Source organism: Haliotis rubra, unplaced genomic scaffold (genome assembly GCF_003918875.1).
Source record: "Haliotis rubra isolate DU_JTF1 unplaced genomic scaffold, ASM391887v1 Scf458, whole genome shotgun sequence".
In the NCBI taxonomy this organism is placed as follows: domain Eukaryota; kingdom Metazoa; phylum Mollusca; class Gastropoda; order Lepetellida; family Haliotidae; genus Haliotis; species Haliotis rubra.
Genome location: NW_025767144.1, coordinates 438,269 through 459,567, shown reverse-complemented (window position 1 = coordinate 459,567; position 21,299 = coordinate 438,269). Strand labels below are relative to the sequence as shown.

The 21,299-nt window shown below is 43.3% G+C and overlaps 2 protein-coding genes across 2 annotated transcripts in view; both read right to left on the bottom strand.

The window, feature by feature from the left end:
- Nucleotides 1–5,625, bottom strand: part of LOC124290129 (ankyrin repeat domain-containing protein 17-like) — a 436,224-nt gene extending 430,599 nt beyond the window's left edge. The window contains exon 1 of the mRNA XM_046726821.1: nucleotides 4,789–5,625. The gene's annotated coding sequence lies outside the window, so the exon portion shown is untranslated. The remainder of the gene's footprint in view (nucleotides 1–4,788) is intronic.
- Nucleotides 5,626–8,843: 3,218 nt separating this feature from the next.
- Nucleotides 8,844–15,400, bottom strand: LOC124290128. The gene is made up of 6 exons (XM_046726819.1): nucleotides 15,243–15,400; nucleotides 14,400–14,553; nucleotides 12,678–12,794; nucleotides 11,451–11,609; nucleotides 10,057–10,173; nucleotides 8,844–8,889 (listed from the first exon to the last, which is right to left on the bottom strand). Exons 1-6 carry the CDS (start codon nucleotides 15,264–15,266, stop codon nucleotides 8,876–8,878), a joined length of 585 nt encoding a protein of 194 aa, XP_046582775.1. The 5' UTR covers nucleotides 15,267–15,400; the 3' UTR covers nucleotides 8,844–8,875.
- Between the last annotated feature and the right edge of the window lie 5,899 nt (nucleotides 15,401–21,299).

The window sequence follows — 21,299 nt, the reverse complement described above, 5'->3', positions numbered from 1 at the left end:
GTGTGGGTACATCTCTTCCAGTAGGTAATCAGTAGATGAAGTGACGTGTACGCGAGACGGTTTAAATAAAATGTGACTATATTTAACATCGAGTTTCACATATTATTCTAAAGCCACCCTGACCCTTGCACGAATTTTGTCCCCGCGCTGGAATGCAATTTTGCATGCCAATGAGTAAATTTGGTGTGAACTTTTGTGAAATGTGCATAAACTGTGCGGGATTGCGTACCAGTGCACAAAGAAAATTTTGGTACGCATAATCTTTGTGCCACTTGCGTCAACTAGTCATGAACATTACACAACCTACTCGCAAATATTGCAGGCGTTGCATATCAAAGTGGGTCAGTTTACGGCCATGAGCGCATTGACATGGAGTGTCACGCATTGGCCCGCTTTGAACACGATCCGTGTGCGACATGATCGCGACAGATTGCGCAAAATTCACGCCTTCTAACTTGTGGTGAAGTGGGCAGGCGGGACTTGTGTATTGTCACGACCTGTTCACGTGGTCCTGGGACGACGATTTCCCACATAGTTTGCGCACGGCACTAATAGTTTGCGCATGGTAGAAATACGCATACATTGGGTACGCCTACTTCAAGCGTTGATGGCACACGAACCAGGGACGGCCGTGCACTTGGCAGTGCGTACATTCCTCAACTCGACAGTGAACAGTCAACAAGATGCCTGCCGAGAAGACAAGAAGACAACAAGGACCAGCAGTGGACAGAAGTTGGAAGAAGACACCGGACCAGAAAAACAGACAGGGAGGGAGATAGAGACTGGGGTTGCAGAGAGTGAGATGGATATTTCTCTCCCCTCCCACTAATGTGCTGATGTTCCTGCACCTCAAGGGCAGCCCCAAGAAGAGCCCCAAACACAGCATGAAAAAGGATCAGAATTAGCAAAAAGAAATACCGGATTACAAATGGACGGAAGAGGGAACCATGAAGCTGGCCAAATTGGCTAATCTGGGAGCGATGAGAGAATGGTTTCATCAGCCAGGTTCTGAGTGATAATGCATCATCGGCTACAAAATGGTTTGGCACATGCTTATCATCATTAGGGAGTGGAGCTGGTCCAGGCAGTCCAGCTCGGTTGTCCTGGACAGCTTCATGCAAAGTACAGTTCTTCCATCTGAAGCACACCCTCTGCCCAAACATCAACATACAAGAACTTGTATCCAGCAACTACGTGGGCCATGAGTACAGTGTTGTGGATGTCATTATTGTAGTAGAATAATCCAGCTATGGGTGGCTTCTTCATAGAAACGTGCTTGCCGTCCACAGCTGTGGTAGTTCCTCATGGAAACCTTCAGCAACCTCCTTCCTCTCCTCTCCAGTTTTGGGGCACCTGAGTACTTCGCCCTTGTAAACCTCAAGGATGGCTTTGCAAACCTGTGGTAAAAACTTGCCGATTGTAGCTTCAGTGCTGAAGCTGTACTGTAGACTTGCATAGGAATTATCAGTGGCAAGGAAGCGAAGATGGTTGCCAGCTTGAGTCCCACCTCCAGCGGTTCTCTGAATGCCTTCTTCTAAAGATGAGGGTTAACTTCCACCGTGTCTTGTCGGGGGAGAGTAATGTCAATAACTGATCATAATGTCCGAAGTGATATCTTCTAGTCAACCATTCCCTCACCCACACTGTCCTTGCTTTCCTTTTTGTAGTTGGGGTTACATCTTCTTCTTTGGCCTGCTCTTGCTGCATTTGCAGGTCTTCAAGAGGTAATTGTGCTGGAGATATAGACATCTTCTCTTTTCTGCAATAATAGCTTGTTCTCTGATGTTCAACATTCTGTAGGTCCTAAGCAATGCATGAAGCTGGGGGTGATGCCTGCTATTTATATAGCGTGGCGTCAAGCGGGACAAAGCGGGCCCAAATAATACCACAACTGCTTCACGCATGTGCGAAGGGGTTGTGGCTATGCATGCCTATGCTGGAACTATGAGCATCGTGCGTACCATGCTGAACACTAGACGTAAACAATGCGCCAATAATACTTGACCTGGTCGTACATAAGTCGTGCGATATCCATGCCTATGCGTGCCAATGCACACCATTCTCAGTCACGCATTGAGGGCCAAGTGCGTAACTTATGCGTAAACAGGATGCAAACAGTACGCAAACTAGGCTTCATGCTTTCATGCGTACCATCTAAATTACACGCAATGCCACAACGAATTGTGCGGTAGTGCGGGGACAAAATTCATGCAAGTGTCGGGGTGGCTTTATATATATATTCTTATATTGGCCGTTCGTAGCTGATCGTAGAACTTCTCTGAAATTTCAGTTTTGGATATGAAGTGATACGAATCAATCCGTTCTGATACGATTTGTTGCGGTTGGATGCGATATTGTCACGATTTAAGTTGTCACGATCTGCTCTCCCGTTCAGATACGATCACATTCGTTACGATAGGATTGTCCCGATCGAGTCCACGATTGTGTTGCGATCTGACACGATCATCACGATACGTTTATCACGAACCGATGCGCTCTGTTGCGATAACGATCAAGGGTGATCCCGAATTGAGCAACAATTGCACCCGATATGTATATATACAGCCCAACTGGACTTAATTGTTTCTTGAGTTTCTGCAGAGATGATGATAACGTGACATTTGGAGTATTACTGTATGCTATAACATTATCGCTAGAGAGGAAGAAGACGAGCAGCAGCCAGACCAGCTACAACCCCAACAACAAAGGCACTTCTGGTTGCGACCATGGTTCACAGAGGAGAGGAGACAAAAGTTTGGTCAGTTCTCCAACCTCATTTCAACCAATTTAGGACTGGAGGATCCAGCAGCATTCCCAAACTACACAAGGTTAACACCACAGCTCTTCGATGTAGTCTTGCCCCCAGCAATTGATAGGTAAGTCACCAGTTTCGAGCAACCTTTCTCACCTTGACTTAAATCGGCAGTGACACTGAGGCACCTTCCCACTGAAGACAACTATCGGTCCTTTGCATATGCATTCAGGTGTTGAGCGTCCACTGTCTCAGAGGTGGTTCCAGAAATGTGCCAGGCAATTCGGCAAGCATACAAAGATGTGGTGTTTAGCCTACCTTTCACCCCTAAAGTCTGAACAGCCATAGCTAACCAGTTTGAGCAGAGATGGAATATCCCCACGCCACTGGGGCCTTGGATGACAAACACATTGCTGGGAAAAAACCTCTCTAATCTGGTAGCCTGTACTTCAACTACAAAGGCTTCTTTTCGATGCTGCTCCTAGCTCTGGTGGATGCAGATTACAAGTTTGTCTGAATCGAGCTTGGTGGAAAAGGAGACGTGTCAGTTGCCCAGATATTTGGCTGTTCAACGGCCTGGCAGAGGAAGCCCTAGGACACGCCCCACCCTGCCCTCTGACTCCAAGCCCTGGTGACCACCACGACATGCTGACCAACCATGGCTGGAAGGCTGTCAGGAAGGCTGGTGGTGAGGCTGCTGGGAGTGGTGGTGGTGTTGGAACTCTGCTGTTGGCAGTGACAACTACTGAGTTTTGGCTGGTGGAGGTTGTGACTTCAATACCAGTGGCACTTGCTGCTGCTGCTGCTGGCTACATTTCTGGCATCCACAGTCTCAATGTGAGGGATCAAAAAAGAGAACTTATCCCACAGCCACTTGCTGTTAATGTCAGTAATGGCATCTCCACCTGGACTGGACTGGTTCCGGTTCAGGGGGTGGGGCAGCCTTGCCCTTTCGCTTCTTGCCTCTGGTACCCTTGGGTGGCATCTTTCAAAGGCTTCAAAAATTACTAACAAAAGCAGGTGGACAGATGTGCATTCTTCATGGGTAGATCGCTGAGTATCAATTCTGATTTTCGGTACATATATGGGCGCACGAACTCGTAAAAGATCGTGAACGTCCGTGAAAAAGCGTCCATACTCGGATCTACTCGCATTTACTCGTATCAACTCGCATCTGCTCGTGAGTCATTCGTGTCAGGTCGTGAGCAAGGGGACCCAACAGGGCGTCACAGATAGTGGGAGATCGCAACACATCTCAACAGAGCGTGGTGTTTGTCTTGTCAACGATTAAATCCGATAACCATGATTCGGAAGCACGATTAGATGCGATAGATTGCGCTTTATTACGATGCAATACGATCTGATGCAATGATCACAATTGACAATTTATCGGTTTGATAGTAGAATATTTTTTAACCATCCAAACTTTTTTCTACAGTCAACACGATTGCCACGACTGACCTCAAGATCTGATAAGATCTGATAGGATCACCATGATAAGTCCACGATTCAGACCACGATTCCAATCGTTACGTGAATCTTGAACATAGCATTAGTACCGCAAACCGCACCTATCTCGCGAACTACAGACAGTTGGTCGTCTGGCGTACATGTCACGTCTCTGACGCATCACGGTACATCGCATTTAAAGGTAACTGCTACAATAAAGTGAAGTCATTTTTCCTCAACATTTTCAAAATAGCCTCTATCCAAGGTGTTCGGTCTGTGTTCGCTCTGACTTGACAGCGGTTGTGTAAAGTGCTCAACCCTGATTTCCAGCCTCGGCCTAGCTTGAGGCATGGCTACTGTTGTAGGTTCATGAATATCATTGTAGCTGACTTTTACTACTGTTGTCATTGACAACCGTTGTAATTGTATTGCCTTTTGAACTGGAGTGGAGACCAATGGTGATGACGTTGACATAGGCTATAGTGAATAATTCATACTGTCATCCTTTTGCAAGTGATTTGCTGAGGCAAAAACTCAAAACATGATGGAATCGTTCTTATCTAAAACAGACAGACAAGCTGACTTACCCCTGTCAGTTTTCTCCTCCGAGATCCGGGTGGGTTACACAGGCGCCTCACTAATAAGTCCAGTGTACAATGGCGAAGACAAACTCAGTAAAGCACAGGTCCAGTGTACAATGGCGAAGACAAACTCAGTAAAGCACAGGTCCAGCGTACAATGGCGAAGACAAACTCTGTAAAGCACAGGCCAAGTGTACAATGGCAAAGACAAACTCCGTAAAGCACAGGCCAAGTGTACAATGGCGAAGACAAACTCAGTAAAGCACAGGTCCAGTGTACAATGGCGAAGACAAACTCAGTAAAGCACAGGTCCAGTGTACAATGGCGAAGACAAACTCAGTAAAGCACAGGTCCAGTGTACAATGGCGAAGACAAACTCAGTAAAGCACAGGTCCAGTGTACAATGGCGAAGACAAACTCAGTAAAGCACAGGTCCAGTGTACAATGGGGAAGACAAACTCAGTAAAGCACAGGTCCAGTGTACAATGGCGAAGACAAACTCTGTAAAACACAGGCCCAGTGTACAATGGCGAAGACAAACTCAGTAAAGCACAGGCACAGTGTACAATGGCGAAGACAAACTCTGTAAAACACAGGCCCAGTGTACAATGGCGAACACAAACTCAGTAATACACGGACAAAGTTTACCTTGTCACACAACAGCAACACACTGCTGAATACTGAACGAAGTTAGACGGGTGATAGACGGAGTTAGACAGTGGACAGCTGGTGCCATAGAAACCGCCCTGAACGGTTTCTTCCTTGTGCCTATTCAAGAACATTCGGTATAACTAGTGCCTTTCCGTAATCAACAAGTCGGTTGCCTAAGGTTACGCCATACAGCTCAAGTGTTCAGGGTCAACAACGACACTGACACTGAAGTCAGTGCGCCCTGACACCATACAGCAACACAATGCTCATTGAAATAATGCGTGTGTGTACAGATGTGAACATAGATAATCCCACTACTATGCACTACATACTGACACCTGGTGTCATGTTTCTTACTCTACAGTTTGGTATTGAAGGTAATTATGTGAGGCCAACGTAGACACTGGAAGAAATGAAAGAGATCCCCTCTTCCCTACTACCCTCTACAATACAAACGGCCGGTGTCACGGGTCATTCTAGAGTTTAGTATTGTGGGTAACTAGTGTGTGTGTGAGACAGGGGGAAATGAAAGATACCCCAGCTTTCCTGCCATCCTCTACAATACAGACACCCGGTGTCACAGGTCACTCTACAGTTTAGTGTTGACTGTAGCTACTGTATATGAGACAGGAGGAAATGAAAAGACCCCTTCTTTCCTGTTACCCTCCACAATACAGACACCCGGTGTCACAGGTCATTCTACAGTTTAGTATTGAAGGTTACTAATGCGTGTGAGACGGGAGGAAATGAACTGACTCAGATGAAGCAGTCCTACTGGTATCTGTCATTCCGAACCAGAACCGCGGTGTTTGTCTCTGTGTTTAAATTGACCACATGTATTGTGTTGAGGAGATTGACCACTGTCCAGTCCTCCGAACGGGTTCTTGTGAAAACGGCCAAACAACGGCCAATGCTGCTTGAGAAAACGGTCTCTGGGCCTAGAGAAAACGGCCATTAAATATGACAGAAAACTACATGTATTTTATTTTGCTTTTATTCGTCTCTAAGCGGCATCACAGTAGCGACAGGAATATTTCGGCTTGCGCCTTCACCCGTCAACAATTAATTATTGAATAAACACGAAAAGATGTTGCATTACTCAGTGGTTGGCGGTGAAAGTATTAGATAAGATGATCTATCAGTTAGTAGTACTGATTCCAACTTTTGTTCTTGTAGTTCTGCGATGGTACCTAGTAAGGTGATATACCTTCAGTTGTTGGTATTCTATAGCCTGTTTCTATACTGTATTCTCATCTATAGTTTAAATGTTTTAAATATAATTTATATTTTCAAGTTTATATCTGCGATAAACTATGTTCTTTGAGAGGCAATTTAGAAGCTGTGATGATGAAGGAAAACTAATCAATTTGCCAGGCCGGGTGATCGAACTGATCTTGGTGGAGAATTCGGAGGATTTGGAGACGAAGGATGTGGCTGATGTACCAAGGGGGACGAGGAGACGGGCAATGTGTGGACGGTGTTTCTGGAGCAGACTAGTAGGCGGGCCTTGATGGGGTCTTTGTGTACTTTGATGGTAGCTCGGGCATAGGGTGGCCCTTGTTAATTGCATATACTCACTATGTCCATGTTTCAAATTGTTGTATCACTTGTTTGATAACGGTGTTAGTACCTATACCGAAAAGTCGCACTCATTGCAACAAAGAAGTTGACTATCCATAGAACTTAATTTTCCTGCGATAAACTAGTTGCTTTGCAGTCCTTCGGTGATAGTTGTTTATAATTTACCTTTAATTATCATGAAATTATAACTTGGGACCCACCTCCATGTTCACGGTCTAAACTTCGGTTTTATGACCCACCTTCACGATTAAGGTCCAAACATGGATATTGGGACCCAACTCCACCTACGAGGTCTAAACTTCGATTTTATTACCAATCTTCACGATTAGGGTCTGAATTTAGTTGTTTGGACCCGCCTCCATGTTCACGATCAAAACTTTGCTATATTTGTCCTAAACAGATTTACTTCCACCAGTAAAATGTTGCAGGATCGGTAAACAATGGAAGAGCCACTTGTTTCATTGCCCCTACCTTGACATATGATTTACATACCACGTGACCTTCACAAAATGTTGTCAAAATGAACAATCAACAAGTTTACAGAGTGACGTTGATGGCAGAAACGACTTGATTGAATTAATAGTACAGAAAGAATTGTCATGTAGCCAAGAGAAGCTTTATGATGTTTTCTGAAGCTACATTAACAAAATTCTTGAATCAGTGAGACAAACCTATGAACATGTGTTCAAAATTTCAAACTTTGTAGTGATCGTAAAGAACAAAAAAAAGGTTCTATCCCTCATCATAAACATATCTTACAGTCTAATTCGAACTTGACCCAGGGCCCCGGGCTGTTTCAGAAAGCGGGTCAGATGCTTATGTCAACACTTTCAGAAAAGAGCTTCACACACTGTACCCATATGGGGAATCGAACCCGGGTCTTCAGCGTGACTGTGGTCCGTTTGATTTAATTTGAGACCGATGAATTGCTCACTAACATAAAATCTAACAATTGCAACAAAATCAAATTTTGCAAAGTCACATGAAATCGACAGACCAACTCTGATGATTTGTCTCATAATTTTGGACACCCGAATAAAAAAGTTGTTTAACAAACGATCATTATTTTGTTGTGACTTTTCGCTATTTCTTCGGAGGGAGGACCATTTGCTGTACGCTTTAAGCAGTTGGCTTCCCCACCACCCCAGACAGACAAATGATGGAGTAGAATGCTCTGCCGTTGCATGAGGAGGGAGTAGCTGACACCAGTGTTAAGAGTCTAAGACAAGTGGAATCAATTGCAGATTGAAACACACTATCCTGTCTCCGAGCAGATCAGTTTTATCCCCTAGCGCCTACCAGGGTACCAATAAGTGATATGTTTACTGTATTTTAGCAGAACAGGACTGAGTCCCTGACCCTCTGTTCTCCGTGCAGATGCTCTGTTTGTTATACCCCGGAGGCGGTCGATGCTCGTTATACCCCGAAGGCGGTTGATGCTCGTTATACCCCGAAGGCGGTTGATGCGCGTTATATCCCGACGGCGGTTGATGCTCGTAATACCCCGACGGCGGTCGATGCTCGTTGCATGATGCCCTTTTAGCATAACGTTTGGTACTTTTGCGTTATAACGAGGAATTGTTTCCACACTCACATGTTGAACAGTGCGTTTCCTAATACAGTGCGTGTCCTGATGTGAGACCCATTATAAGTGATTGAGTGATTTGGGTTTTACGCCGCTTTCAGCAGTATTCCAGGAGGAACACCAGAAATGGTCTTCACACATTGTACCCATATTAGGAATCAAACCCGGGTGTTCAGCGTGACGAGCAAACGCTTTAACCACTAGGCTACCCCACCGACCCGAGACACATTTAAACAGAGGCGGGGACTTATAAGAGGTTTATTTGTTGCGATCATTTCACTTGCAGTTACCTGAAAAAGAAACAGATTGGTATTAAAATCAATGTGTAAAAATGTGTGACCATAAAGGGTGTCATAGCATATGTTTTCCAATACAAGGGGGATTATCTATCTAACTGAGTATCATCATTCTCCAAAGTGGAGAGTGTTCATGCTATCAACCACTGATTTGTGCGGCCGAGGCTATATACACACTGTAAAACAGCACTAGTCAGTATTGATACGGATGATGGTTGACTGCTGGTAGTTTTACGCCGCACTCAGTAATATTCATGCTATATGGCGTCAGTCTGTAAATAATCATGTCTGGACCAGACATATTCCAATGATCAACAGCATGAGCATTTGACATAGGACATGTGTCAACCAAGCTAGTCCGATCCCGTTAGTCGCCTCTTACGACAAGCATGAGTTACTAAAGACCAGGTCTAACCCGGATCTTCAAGGGAGACAAGCATGGGTTACTGAAGACCAATTCTAACCCGGATCTTCAAGGAAGACAAGCATGGGTTAATGAAGACCAATTCTAACCCGGATCTTCATGGGAGACAAGCATGGGTTAATGAAGACCAATTCTAACCCAGGTCTAACCCGGATCTTCATGGGAGACAATCATGGGTTACTGAAGACCAGTTCTAACCCGGATCTTCACGGGTAGACAAGCATGAGTTACTGAAGACCAATTCTAACCCGGATCTTCACGGGTAGACAAGCATGGGTTACTGAAGACCAATTCTAACCCGGATCTTCACGGGTAGACAAGCATGGGTTACTGAAGACCAATTCTAACCCGGATCTTCACGGGTAGACAAGCATGGGTAATGAAGACCAATTCTAACCCAGATCTTCACGGGAGACAAGCATGGGTTAATGAAGACCAATTCTAACCTCGTTCAGCAAGGCGATCTTAGCACCACTAGTAGTCAACATAAAGATAATATAAATATATTTATAAGTTAAAAGGCCGCTTCACATGGCGACTTCGTGGATCGGGTGATCGGGTTCGGCAGTGTGTTTGACGGATGTCACCTGACAGTGGGGTTCGTTGTTCACAACATCAATCACTGGTATTTCTGGTCCATACGCGGTTATTTACAGGCCACCGTGATGTAACTATGGTAACGTTGCTGAGTGCGGTGTTGAACATCAAACAACATAAGTGTTGGTGATATACTGTACCCATCTCTCCTAACGGGATGTCCATTTGTCCGTTGGGGGAACACGTCATGCCAGCCTTGCACGGGCAGGTGAAGGCCATTGCTTTAGGTTTTCCTGACGGGTACCTCGCCAGGCAGCCTAGACGAAAACAGGTGAGGTGAGGTGAGGTGAAATGGGATATAGTGTCGCACTTATGAATATTTCACTCATATGACGACGTGCATACGTGTGTATGTGTGGCTGCTTGTACTAGCCCAGACAAAAAGCTGGTTTTATAGGGCTAGCGCACTGAGATACCATGCCGCAGTTAAGCATGAATACCCCACTCAGACACATTATACTGATTCCGAGCCGACCAGTCCTTGTACCCATTAATGCCGAGCGCCAGGCAGGGACCAACAAGTACCATATTTTAACGTCTTTTTGGTATGACACGGCCGGGAATCGAACCCGCGACCTTCCGCTCTCCGGGTGGACTAAACGAAAACAATAAAGTACTTCCGTAATCCAGAACGACCAGGCTAAAAAAGTGGAGTTGCAATTTCGAGCTGCGTTATCGCCATATCGTGTCTTGTTATCGCCATATCGTGTCTTATTATCGCCATATCGTGTCTTGTTATCGCCATATCGTGTCTTGTTATCGCCATGTCGTGTCTTGTTATCGCAATATCGTGTCTTGTTATCGCGATATCGTGTCTTGTTATCGCCATATCGTGTCTTGTTATCGCCATATCGCGTCTTGTCATCGCCATATCGTGTCTTGTTATCGCCATGTCGCATAGGCGAATCCGGAGGGGGTGTGCAGTGCAGGGATGGAAACCTCAATATTGCCAAAGATTATTTTAATTTTTGTATATTGTTAGACAATAACGAGTGTTATAATTCGACATATCAATAACAAGAATTACACATTATGCATTTGCTATTCTGATCAATCGTTTATCCAGAAATGTGCTAATGTAAACAATTGTACTGGGAACATAACGTTCGAAATAACGAACATTGACGTCGTTTATTTATACAATGCGTCGTTCTCACTGTATGGCTGGCTAAAATGATCGATAACGGAAAAATCGTTGATAGGAAAAATTATTAATGGTTACCGATAATATTGTGTACTTATCGTAACTTTTTTGTGAAAGAAAAAAGGTTTAATTTTCTCACACAATATGCAAATTTAGAACTTTTTTCATGGTCTGCTTCTAAATTATGTTCAGGATGCTGTTTTGTAAGCGATCCATGCAAAAACATGTCACCACTCACCGGTGATGATAAATATGTCGATTTCTTTCAGACATTTATTTACATATTTGCTCAAAGTTACCCCTTCTATATTTATCATCGATCGATATCTAATTAATGGTTATCGATGTCTATGATATCTATATATATCGATAGCCAACCCTAGTACTCACTAGTGCCGGTGGTGCCGAGGGGTTCACACACTCCCCCACCCCCGAGCTGCCTCTTGCCCAGCGGCCTCATTCTGGATCTACAACACTCGTCAGGGCCACAGTCCGCACCGCTCTGACACGACGTAGGGGTCGACAGTTTCGTAGCCTGGCGACAGGCACCTGTAGCAAAATGCGTTCCTTTGATTATTTTAATTGTTACATCGATGTGAGGAATTTCCAGATACGGTATTCACTTATTTAGACCTAGTCAGTGGCGGAAGAGACGGGCGTGTTGCTGCGTGGTGTCTTGGTGCTCTGGGGAGATGGAGATGGGAAGGGGATGTATGGCTACACTGCTCCAGGAGGAACGGTCGTTCCGCATTAAGCATGCCACGGTGAAGGCAACGCACTATATTCAGTAGTAGACATCGTCGTCGTTGTCGTCATCGTCGTCGTCCTAGTAGTAGTAGTAGTAGTAGTAATAGTAGTGTGTAGTAGTAGTGGTGGTAGAAGTAGTAGTAGTAACAGTAGGAGTAGTTGCAAATTAGCCGTTTGTAAGTATTTTGATACATGGTTCCCATCCGACAAACACACACACACCTCCACTCACACACGTCTACACATTCTCCACTCACTCACTCTAACACACACACCTCCACTCACAGACGTCTACATGCTCTCCACTCGCTCACTCTAACACACACACACACCACTCACACACGTCTACGCGATCTCCACTCACTCACTCTAAAACACACACACAACTCCACGCACACACATCTACATGCTCTCCACTCACTCACTCTCTCACACAACCACACCTCCACACACACTTCTACACTTTCTCCACTCACTCATTCTAACACACGCACACCCCACTCACACACGTCTACACGTTCTCCACTCACTCACTCTAAAACACACACACACACACACAAACATCTCCACACACGTCTACATGTTGTCCACTCACTCTAAAACACACACACCTCCACTCACACACGTCTACATGCTCTCCACTCACTCACTCTAACACACACACACCTCCACTCACACACGTCTACATGCTCACCACTCACTCACCACTCACTCACTCTAACACACACATCCACTCACTCACTCTAACACACACATACACCTCCACTAAACACGTCTACACATTCTCCACGCACATGCACACGCACGCACGTACTAGACTGTTTGCTACTCAACGTGAGTGCACTGCAGTTTATGGAGGAGTGTCCGTACCGACGGTCCCCTGGGGGATCTCCATGTATCCCAGAGACTCGCACTTCTGTCCTGCAGCACATGGACACTTGTTGGTGTAAACTCCATTGTCGTAGAACCGGTTCTCCACGTAACACCCTGGAACAAATCAACAGCCAGGTGGTACCAACAATATGGTAACACCCTGGAACAAATCAACAGTCACGTGGTACCAACAATATGGTATTTGTAGATCTATTACACCCTGGAACAACTCAACTGACAGTTAGTTGGTACCAACATTATGGTATTTGTAGATCTATTACACCCTGGAACAACTCAACCGACGGTTAGTTGGTACCAACAGTATGGTATTTGTAGATCTATTACACCCTGGAACAACTCAACCGACGGTTAGTTGGTACCAACAGTATGGTGTTTGTAGTTCTATAACACCCTGGAACAACTCAACTGACAGTTAGTTGGTACCAACAATATGGTATTTGTAGATCTATTACACCCTGGAACAACTCAACCGACGGTTAGTTGGTACCAACAGTATGGTATTTGTAGATCTATAACACCCTGGAACAACTCAACCGACGGTTAGTTGGTACCAACAGTATGGTATTTGTAGATCTATTACACCCTGGAACAACTCAACCGACGGTTAGTTGGTACCAACAGTATGGTATTTGTAGATCTATTACACCCTTGAACAACTCAACTGACAGTTAGTTGGTACCAACAGTATGGTATTTGTAGATCTATAACACCCTGGAACAACTCAACTGACAGTCAGGTGGTACCAACAGTATGGTATTTGTAGATCTATAACACCCTCGAACAACTCAACTGACAGTCAGGTGGTACCAACAGTATGGTATTTGTAGATCTATTACACCCTGGAACAACTCAACTGACAGTCAGGTGGTACCAACAGTATGGTATTTGTAGATCTATAACACCCTCGAACAACTCAACTGACAGTCAGGTGGTACCAACAGTATGGTATTTGTAGATCTATTACACCCTGGAACAACTCAACTGACAGTCAGGTGGTACCAACAATATGGTATTTGTAGATCTATTACACCCTGGAACAACTCAACCGACGGCTAGTTGGTACCAACAGTATGGTATTTGTAGTTCTATAACACCCTGGAACAACTCAACTGACAGTTAGTTGGTACCAACATTATGGTATTTGTAGATCTATTACACCCTGGAACAACTCAACCGACGGTTAGTTGGTACCAACAGTATGGTATTTGTAGGTCTATAACACCCTGGAACAACTCAACCGACGGTTAGTGGGTACCAACAGTATGGTATTTGTAGATCTATAACACCCTGGAACAACTCAACTGACAGTCAGGTGGTACCAACAGTATGGTATTTGTAGATCTATAACACCCTGGAACAACTCAACTGACAGTCAGGTGGTACCAACAGTATGGTATTTGTAGATCTATAACACCCTGGAACAACTCAACTGACAGTCAAGTGGTACCAACAGTATGGTATTTGTAGATCTATTACACCCTCGAACAACTCAACTGACAGTCAGGTGGTACCAACAGTATGGTATTTGTAGATCTATTACACCCTGGAACAACTCAACTGACAGTCAGGTGGTACCAACAGTATGGTATTTGTAGATCATAATATACACCTACATAGATACATTCTTTATTTACATATATTTTTTTTTTATTTTTGCTCCAGAAAGAATATTGAGACTCTATTTCGGCGTTTACTCACGCGACTTGGACGCCTCCGTCCCCTTCAGCTGGCATTGTCCCGATGTCGCTCGTTTCCCCTTCATGGGAACAATGGCAAGACAGCACTCATCCCTCCCGCAGTCGCTCTCAGACTTGCAGGCCGTGCCCACAGCAGCCTCGGCCACGCCCACAATCTACGGGAGGTAACTCATCGGACAACACGAACTTCATCAATGTGTTTACAATGAAGCATACATTTCCGTACGGCAGATTTAAATCATGGCCCGGTGAGCATTTTGAGTCGCATGCTTAACGTTTTCCCCATCAGCAGGAGGGGAAGTTAAGAATGATTATGTACCGGTGTGTGTGTGTGCGACACTGCGTACGTTCGTGCGTGTACATTACATCATTGAGAGTTGGAGGAAGGATTGACAAATAAAATCCCCAAATTACCTGAACGGGGAATGGTAAAAAGGAAATTTCTCCACTGAGTTGTACGTTGAATCAGGAATGTCGACATATCTAGTTTCTAGTTTGCTTATCGCAAACCGGTCCATGGTACCGAAAATATATTTTCTAATCTACTTCCAAACCATTCTAAAGTATACCAGATAAGGAAATACACTGATTAAACAAAACACGTGATAAAACAGATGTACTGGATACAAGACCGTATTCCATTCCAAAGTATAATTCATTGAGAATTACGTTATTTGGGTATATTTTTTAATCAAGAGAATATTTTTAAAAACCTGTGTTACAGTCTCTAAAAATACTGAGAGCGGATCAGCGCCCTCTACCGATAGTCTTGTAGTTAATCGGATATTCATGTCCTACTGTGCGTGCTGTCATTTGAAATACATATTAAGGAATAAAGAATTACCATGAGTCCAACGAAGAGTAACATGCTTTGCCAGAGGTTGTGATGAAATGAAGAAACCTGATTGTCTGTTTCAGTTTCAGGGCCGATAACTCGGGTGTGGCCTTATCTTTGACCAACGTGGTGGTTCTCACAAACGTCAGACCATTGTGAGACCTGAATCCAGGACATGCTGATACAAGCTTTGAAGCCGAACGAATAAAATGAACACGTGTAGCGTCCTGACTTTAAACTACTTGTGGTTACTTTCTGCAAGGAAACTATACTTTGCTAACATGTGATGGGACGCTGAGGGTAGATAGATGGAACTCTGAGGGTAGATAAAGGGGACTCAGAGGGCAGATAGAGGGGACGCTGAGAGAAGAAGAAATGTAGTTTATTAGAGTGTCACATGCTGCAATTTATTAAAAAAGAAGACAGAGGGGAAGCTGAAACGAGAGATAGATGGGTGGGTGGCCGGGTGCAAACTTGACTCCTTCCTTGAGGGATTCTGCCTCACTCTGTAGCACATGTGTCGCCTGAAGTAAGTGGCTTTGTTCGAAACTTGTCTCTACCCACCCGGCAGTCAATGGGTACCGGGTATGGTGAGACGGAAATACGACAGTTAACCTTCCAGCGTCTAAGCGGTAGCTTGGATTGTATACCCCTAAAAGAGATCAGAATCGTAATTTCCAGTTAAGATTCGGGTTAGAATTGGTCTTCAGTAACCCATGCTTGTCTCCCGTGAAGATCCGGGTTAGAATTGGTCTTCAGTAACCCATGCTTGTCTCCCGTGAAGATCCGGGTTAGAATTGGTCTTCAGTAACACATGCTTGTACCCAGTGAAGATCTCGGTAAGAAGTGATCTTCAGTAACCCATGCTTGTCGTAAGAGGCGACTAACGGGATTGGGTGACTTGGCGCATTACTGTCCTTATTCAACTCTAGATCTATTCTATCCTAGGAATGACAAACACTGGAACACATTTAACCTCGGATCAATCACTCATCTGCGCATAAACTAACACATGTTGTTGAGTCACATTGCATCAAGGTAATGGTGACCTGTAGGTCAGCGTAGCAAGGTAAACTTGTATACGGGAATGTTTTAAGTGTTTAAAATGAAATCTGAAAGTTTTAAAGGCTCCAGGTCCTAAACGACAGGGACTATACACACATATAAGCATCATTTATAGATGTATATTTCGCAATATGTTCCCTCTTAATTTCTCACGTATGTCATTTCACACTGGGGCTCCATTCACGAAGCAACCTTTACTAAGGTTAACCTTAACTCCCATTCTTTAACATTGCACTTAGGTTACCTTAGTGACTTACGATCACCTTGGCGCTTTGTGAAAGAAGGCCCAGGGTGCCGTTGTACAAAGCAATCTTAGCGCTAAGGTGACCGTAACTCCCATACCTTAACGGAGACTAAGGTAGTCTTAGCGCTAAGGTGACCGTAACTCCCATACCTTAACGGAAACTAAGGTAGTCTTAGCGCTAAGGTGACCGTAACTCCCATACCTTAACGGGGACTAAGGTAGTCTTAGCGCTAAGGTGACCGTAACTCCCATACCTTAACGGAGACTAAGGCAGTCTTAGCGCTAAGGTGACCGTAACTCCCATACCTTAACGGAGACTAAGGCAGTCTTAGCGCCAAGGTGACCGTAACTCCCATACCTTAACGGAGACTAAGGCAGTCTTAGCGCTAAGGTGACCGTAACTCCCATACCTTAACGGAGACTAAGGTGGTCTTAGCGCTAAGGTGACCGTAACTCCCATACCTTAACGGGGACTAAGGCAGTCTTAGCGCCAAGGTGACCGTAACTCCCATACCTTAACGGAGACTAAGGCAGTCTTAGCGCTAAGGTGACCGTAACTCCCATACCTTAACGGAGACTAAGGTAGTCTTAGCGCTAAGGTGACCGTAACTCCCATACCTTAACGGGGACTAAGGTGGTCTTAGCGCTAAGGTGACCGTAACTCCCATACCTTAACGGAGACTAAGGTAGTCTTAGCGCTAAGGTGACCGTAACTCCCATACCTTAACGGAGACTAAGGCAGTCTTAGCGCTAAGGTGACCGTAACTCCCATACCTTAACGGAGACTAAGACAGTCTTAGCGCTAAGGTGACCGTAACTCCCATACCTTAACGGAGACTAAGGAAGTCTTAGCGCTAAGGTGACCGTAACTCCCATACCTTAACGGAGACTAAGGTGGTCTTAGCGCTAAGGTGACCGTAACTCCCATACCTTAACGGAGACTAAGGCAGTCTTAGCGCTAAGGTGACCGTAACTCCCATACCTTAACGGAGACTAAGGTGGTCTTAGCGCTAAGGTGACCGTAACTCCCATACCTTAACGGAGACTAAGGTGGTCTTAGCGCTAAGGTTGTTTTGTACAACAGCACCCTGGTGTCGTAAAGGATACTGTATTTCTTTTGGAAATATACTTGGAAAAAAGCACGAAGGGGAACGTCACAGTCGGTATGTACATGTAGTCGATATAGAAAATCATAAACCTGGTGGTTTCAGAATCTTGCAATATTTATTATTCCTAATTCATTGCAAACAATTACCATCGTAAATTGTTGAAATTTACTTAACTGAATATTATGTAAACACTATGTTGTTTTTATTTAGTGAATAAACAAATGAGCGTGGTGAGAGGCTTGGCTCTGTAATTCAGATCAATTCTTTATTGTATGAAAGGCCATAGGCCCATATACAAAAGAGATACATCTTAACAATGGCATATATAATCAACTATCTAGCTAATCAATTTTTTTCTCAACAAAAATGCATTGTAGATAAATAGGGCAACTTTGTGTTGTTTTGGAGGTTCTTTGCAGGAAAGTAAGGAAGACAATAAATTAACATTGATTTGAGATAAAGACAGTTGCGGTAGATACTTATTTCTTAGATTTTCATATACAGGACAAATAAACATAAAATGGAATTCGTCTTCAATAATGTAACAGAATGGGCATGACCGTTCGGTTTTTCCATAGAAACATATCTTCCACGTTTAATTAATTTATCATTAAGGCCTAATCTAAACCGTATAAAAGCATTGCGAACATTTCTGTATTGAAAGTGAGCAAGATAACACTCTGGCTCAAGCAACGACTTAAATTGACGATATGAATCATATCTAGAACTTTCATTAATAGTTGAATGCCATTCCTGCCTTAAACATATCAATAGCCCGCATACGAAACTGTCTAATAAACATATTTACTTTGCCAACTGTCTGTGATAACCAAATACAACCAAAACCATATCTAAATAGTAAGATGCGAATATGAGATGTCCAGTTATTCTTTCCAAGATAATCAAGATGTAAAAGCATATTGAAAGCTTTTTTAGGTAAACGATGTTCAGGCATATTAATTATTTCACACCAATATTTTAAACAACGACAATAAGATGATATGTACAATGGGAACCTCCCACATTCACCATAAACCATAGTATGTGGTGTTGACAAACCAACATTTAGAAACTTTTTACAGGCAAGCAAATGAATTATTTCTATGGTATAATACTCTTTAAAACCCCATCTTTCAGATCCACACAGTAAAATTGGTTGTATCTGAGAGTGAAATAATTTGAAGTAATAGTCGGTGGAATAACACCGAGCATAGGAACAACAGAGTCAAGTTGAAAAAGAGCTTTTTTCCCCCTCGCCAGCTTAAGTACGGACTTATTCAGATTCAGCGTATGGGTAACTAATACGCCAAGATATTCATAATCATTCACAACATTCATACGTTTATCTTTAAAAACCCATTTCTCTCTAGCCGACAAAAGGACAACCTCTACGGAATATAACAATATTTGTTTTATCTAGATTCACACTCAACTGCCATTTATCTGTATACGCTGAGAGTATCTGTACATGTAATTGATTTTGAAGACCAATTACAGAGCTGGACATAAGAATGACATCATCAGCAAAGAATAACATGAAAAGTTCGATTAGATCGCGAGAAAGTTGGATACCATGTTTACCAGACTTCATGATATCTAAATATAATTCGATAATGAAAAAAGAGAAAAGTAGAGGACATGAAACACATCCTTGACGCAGACCAACAGGACAAACGAAAAAGTCACTTCTACCATTGCCACAGCGGACACATGATTTTACATTGGAATACATCGATCTTATGATACCATACATTTTATCCCCCAAGCCCCTATTTCTTAAGTATTTCCACATTCTACCTCTGTCTACAGAATCAAACGCCTTTTTTGAAATCTACAAAAGCTACATACAACTTTCGCTCGCCAAAGGATTAATATCTGGCAAAAATAACATACAAGGTAAATATATGACCAAATGTTGAGCAGTCGTTTCTAAATCCTGCTTGAGATTCCGGTATTAAATCTCTCATATTCGACCAATGTGTTAACATGCTGTTGACAATAGATGTAAAAGTTTTACCTAGAATACTAGTCAGCGAAATACCCCTATAATTGTCAGGATTTTGTGCATTTCCGTTTTCATATAACGGGATAATAATAGATTGTGCCCAGACGGAAGGAAAACGACCTGTATCAAATACTCGATTGAACATTTTAACCAGGAAGGGCATAATGTCATGTAATGAGTATTTCAACATTTCTGAAATAACACCATCAACTCCAGCAGATTTACCAACTTTAAGACGAGACACAGTATCCAATATATCATATTCCGTAATAGGTGATTCCAGCACAAGCCTATCAACATCATTATACTCTTCTTTTAGCACATCGCTGTCACAATCTGATAACCAATTGTCAACGTCGTAAGCAATATCTTCCTTGGAAATGAGATTCTTAAAATGACATAGCCATTTCGTTTGCAATATATTTCCTATGGGGGTACAGCGAACTTTGCAGAGAACGCACATGTTTCCAAAATAGTTTCGGGCTGTTTAGGGAGTTATTAAGTCGCTCAAGTCTTGACGATTGGATATCACTTTCTGCAAGAAGATTTATAAATGTTTCTAAGTCTGCAGTAACCTTTACGATTATATTCACTCCGACATCGAATAAACTTTTTAGGGCTTTCCTGCTTTCTTTCCTCGCTTGTCTACAAGTTTTATTCAGTTTAGGTTAACTAGTTCCAGGATCAAAATGCTTCATTTGTCTTTTCACATTTGAAGCTGAATGAAGAAGACGATGTACAAAATCTGCAATGCCCTCTTCATGGGAATTTTCAAGTTTAGTTAATAAAGAATTATCATTGATATGCAGCATCTGTCTCAATGATGCAGTAATTAAGTCTATCTTCGATTCATCCCAGACAAATCTAAAGTCAGCGTCATGATCATCACAATCTACAGTACGCTTAGCATGACTGCTTAAAGGAAACCCGCAAGATAACTCAAGAGGGAAATGGTCAGAGTCTAACCGATCACCAACATCTAGCATTTCTACAAACTCAAAAAAACTAACAGATGCAAGGAAGTAATCAACAACACTAGAACTCCTTTCTCCTACATAGGTAAACTCGCCGCCTTTGTCACCTTCAACTCTCCCGTTCAATATATACAGACGACAAACATAACACAAATCCAATAAAATGCGTCCAAATCTATTAATAGTAGAGTCATGTGACGCCCGCTGCTCGACAGGGGCATTGTCTTCATCAATATATACATCTTCATTACCAAAGTCTACACTTTGCTCAAAGATTGGATTATCTTATGGCTACGGTCTGTAAGGAAATGCACTTTGAGGTAATATCTACGAATATCTCTGAAGGCTTAACACGTTCATAGGGCGGACAAGTTGAAATGCGTTCGAGAAGGGAAGGTGCGGTACAACAACATGAGAAAACTTACCAGCAAAATAACAGACATCATTGAGGAGCTTGTAGATCGCGACCTAACGTTACAGAGGTCAACCAATCAGAACTGTCAGACCGATTGGGCGCAATGGTTTGGTGATTCCACAGTTCAACCACCACGTAGCGGGAATGTTGCCGAGTGTGGCGTTAAAGAACAACCAAACAAACCACAGGACAAATTATGTTGGGGAAACTGTACATAGGCAGATGTCGTGTACGCCATCTTGTTAGCAATCCTT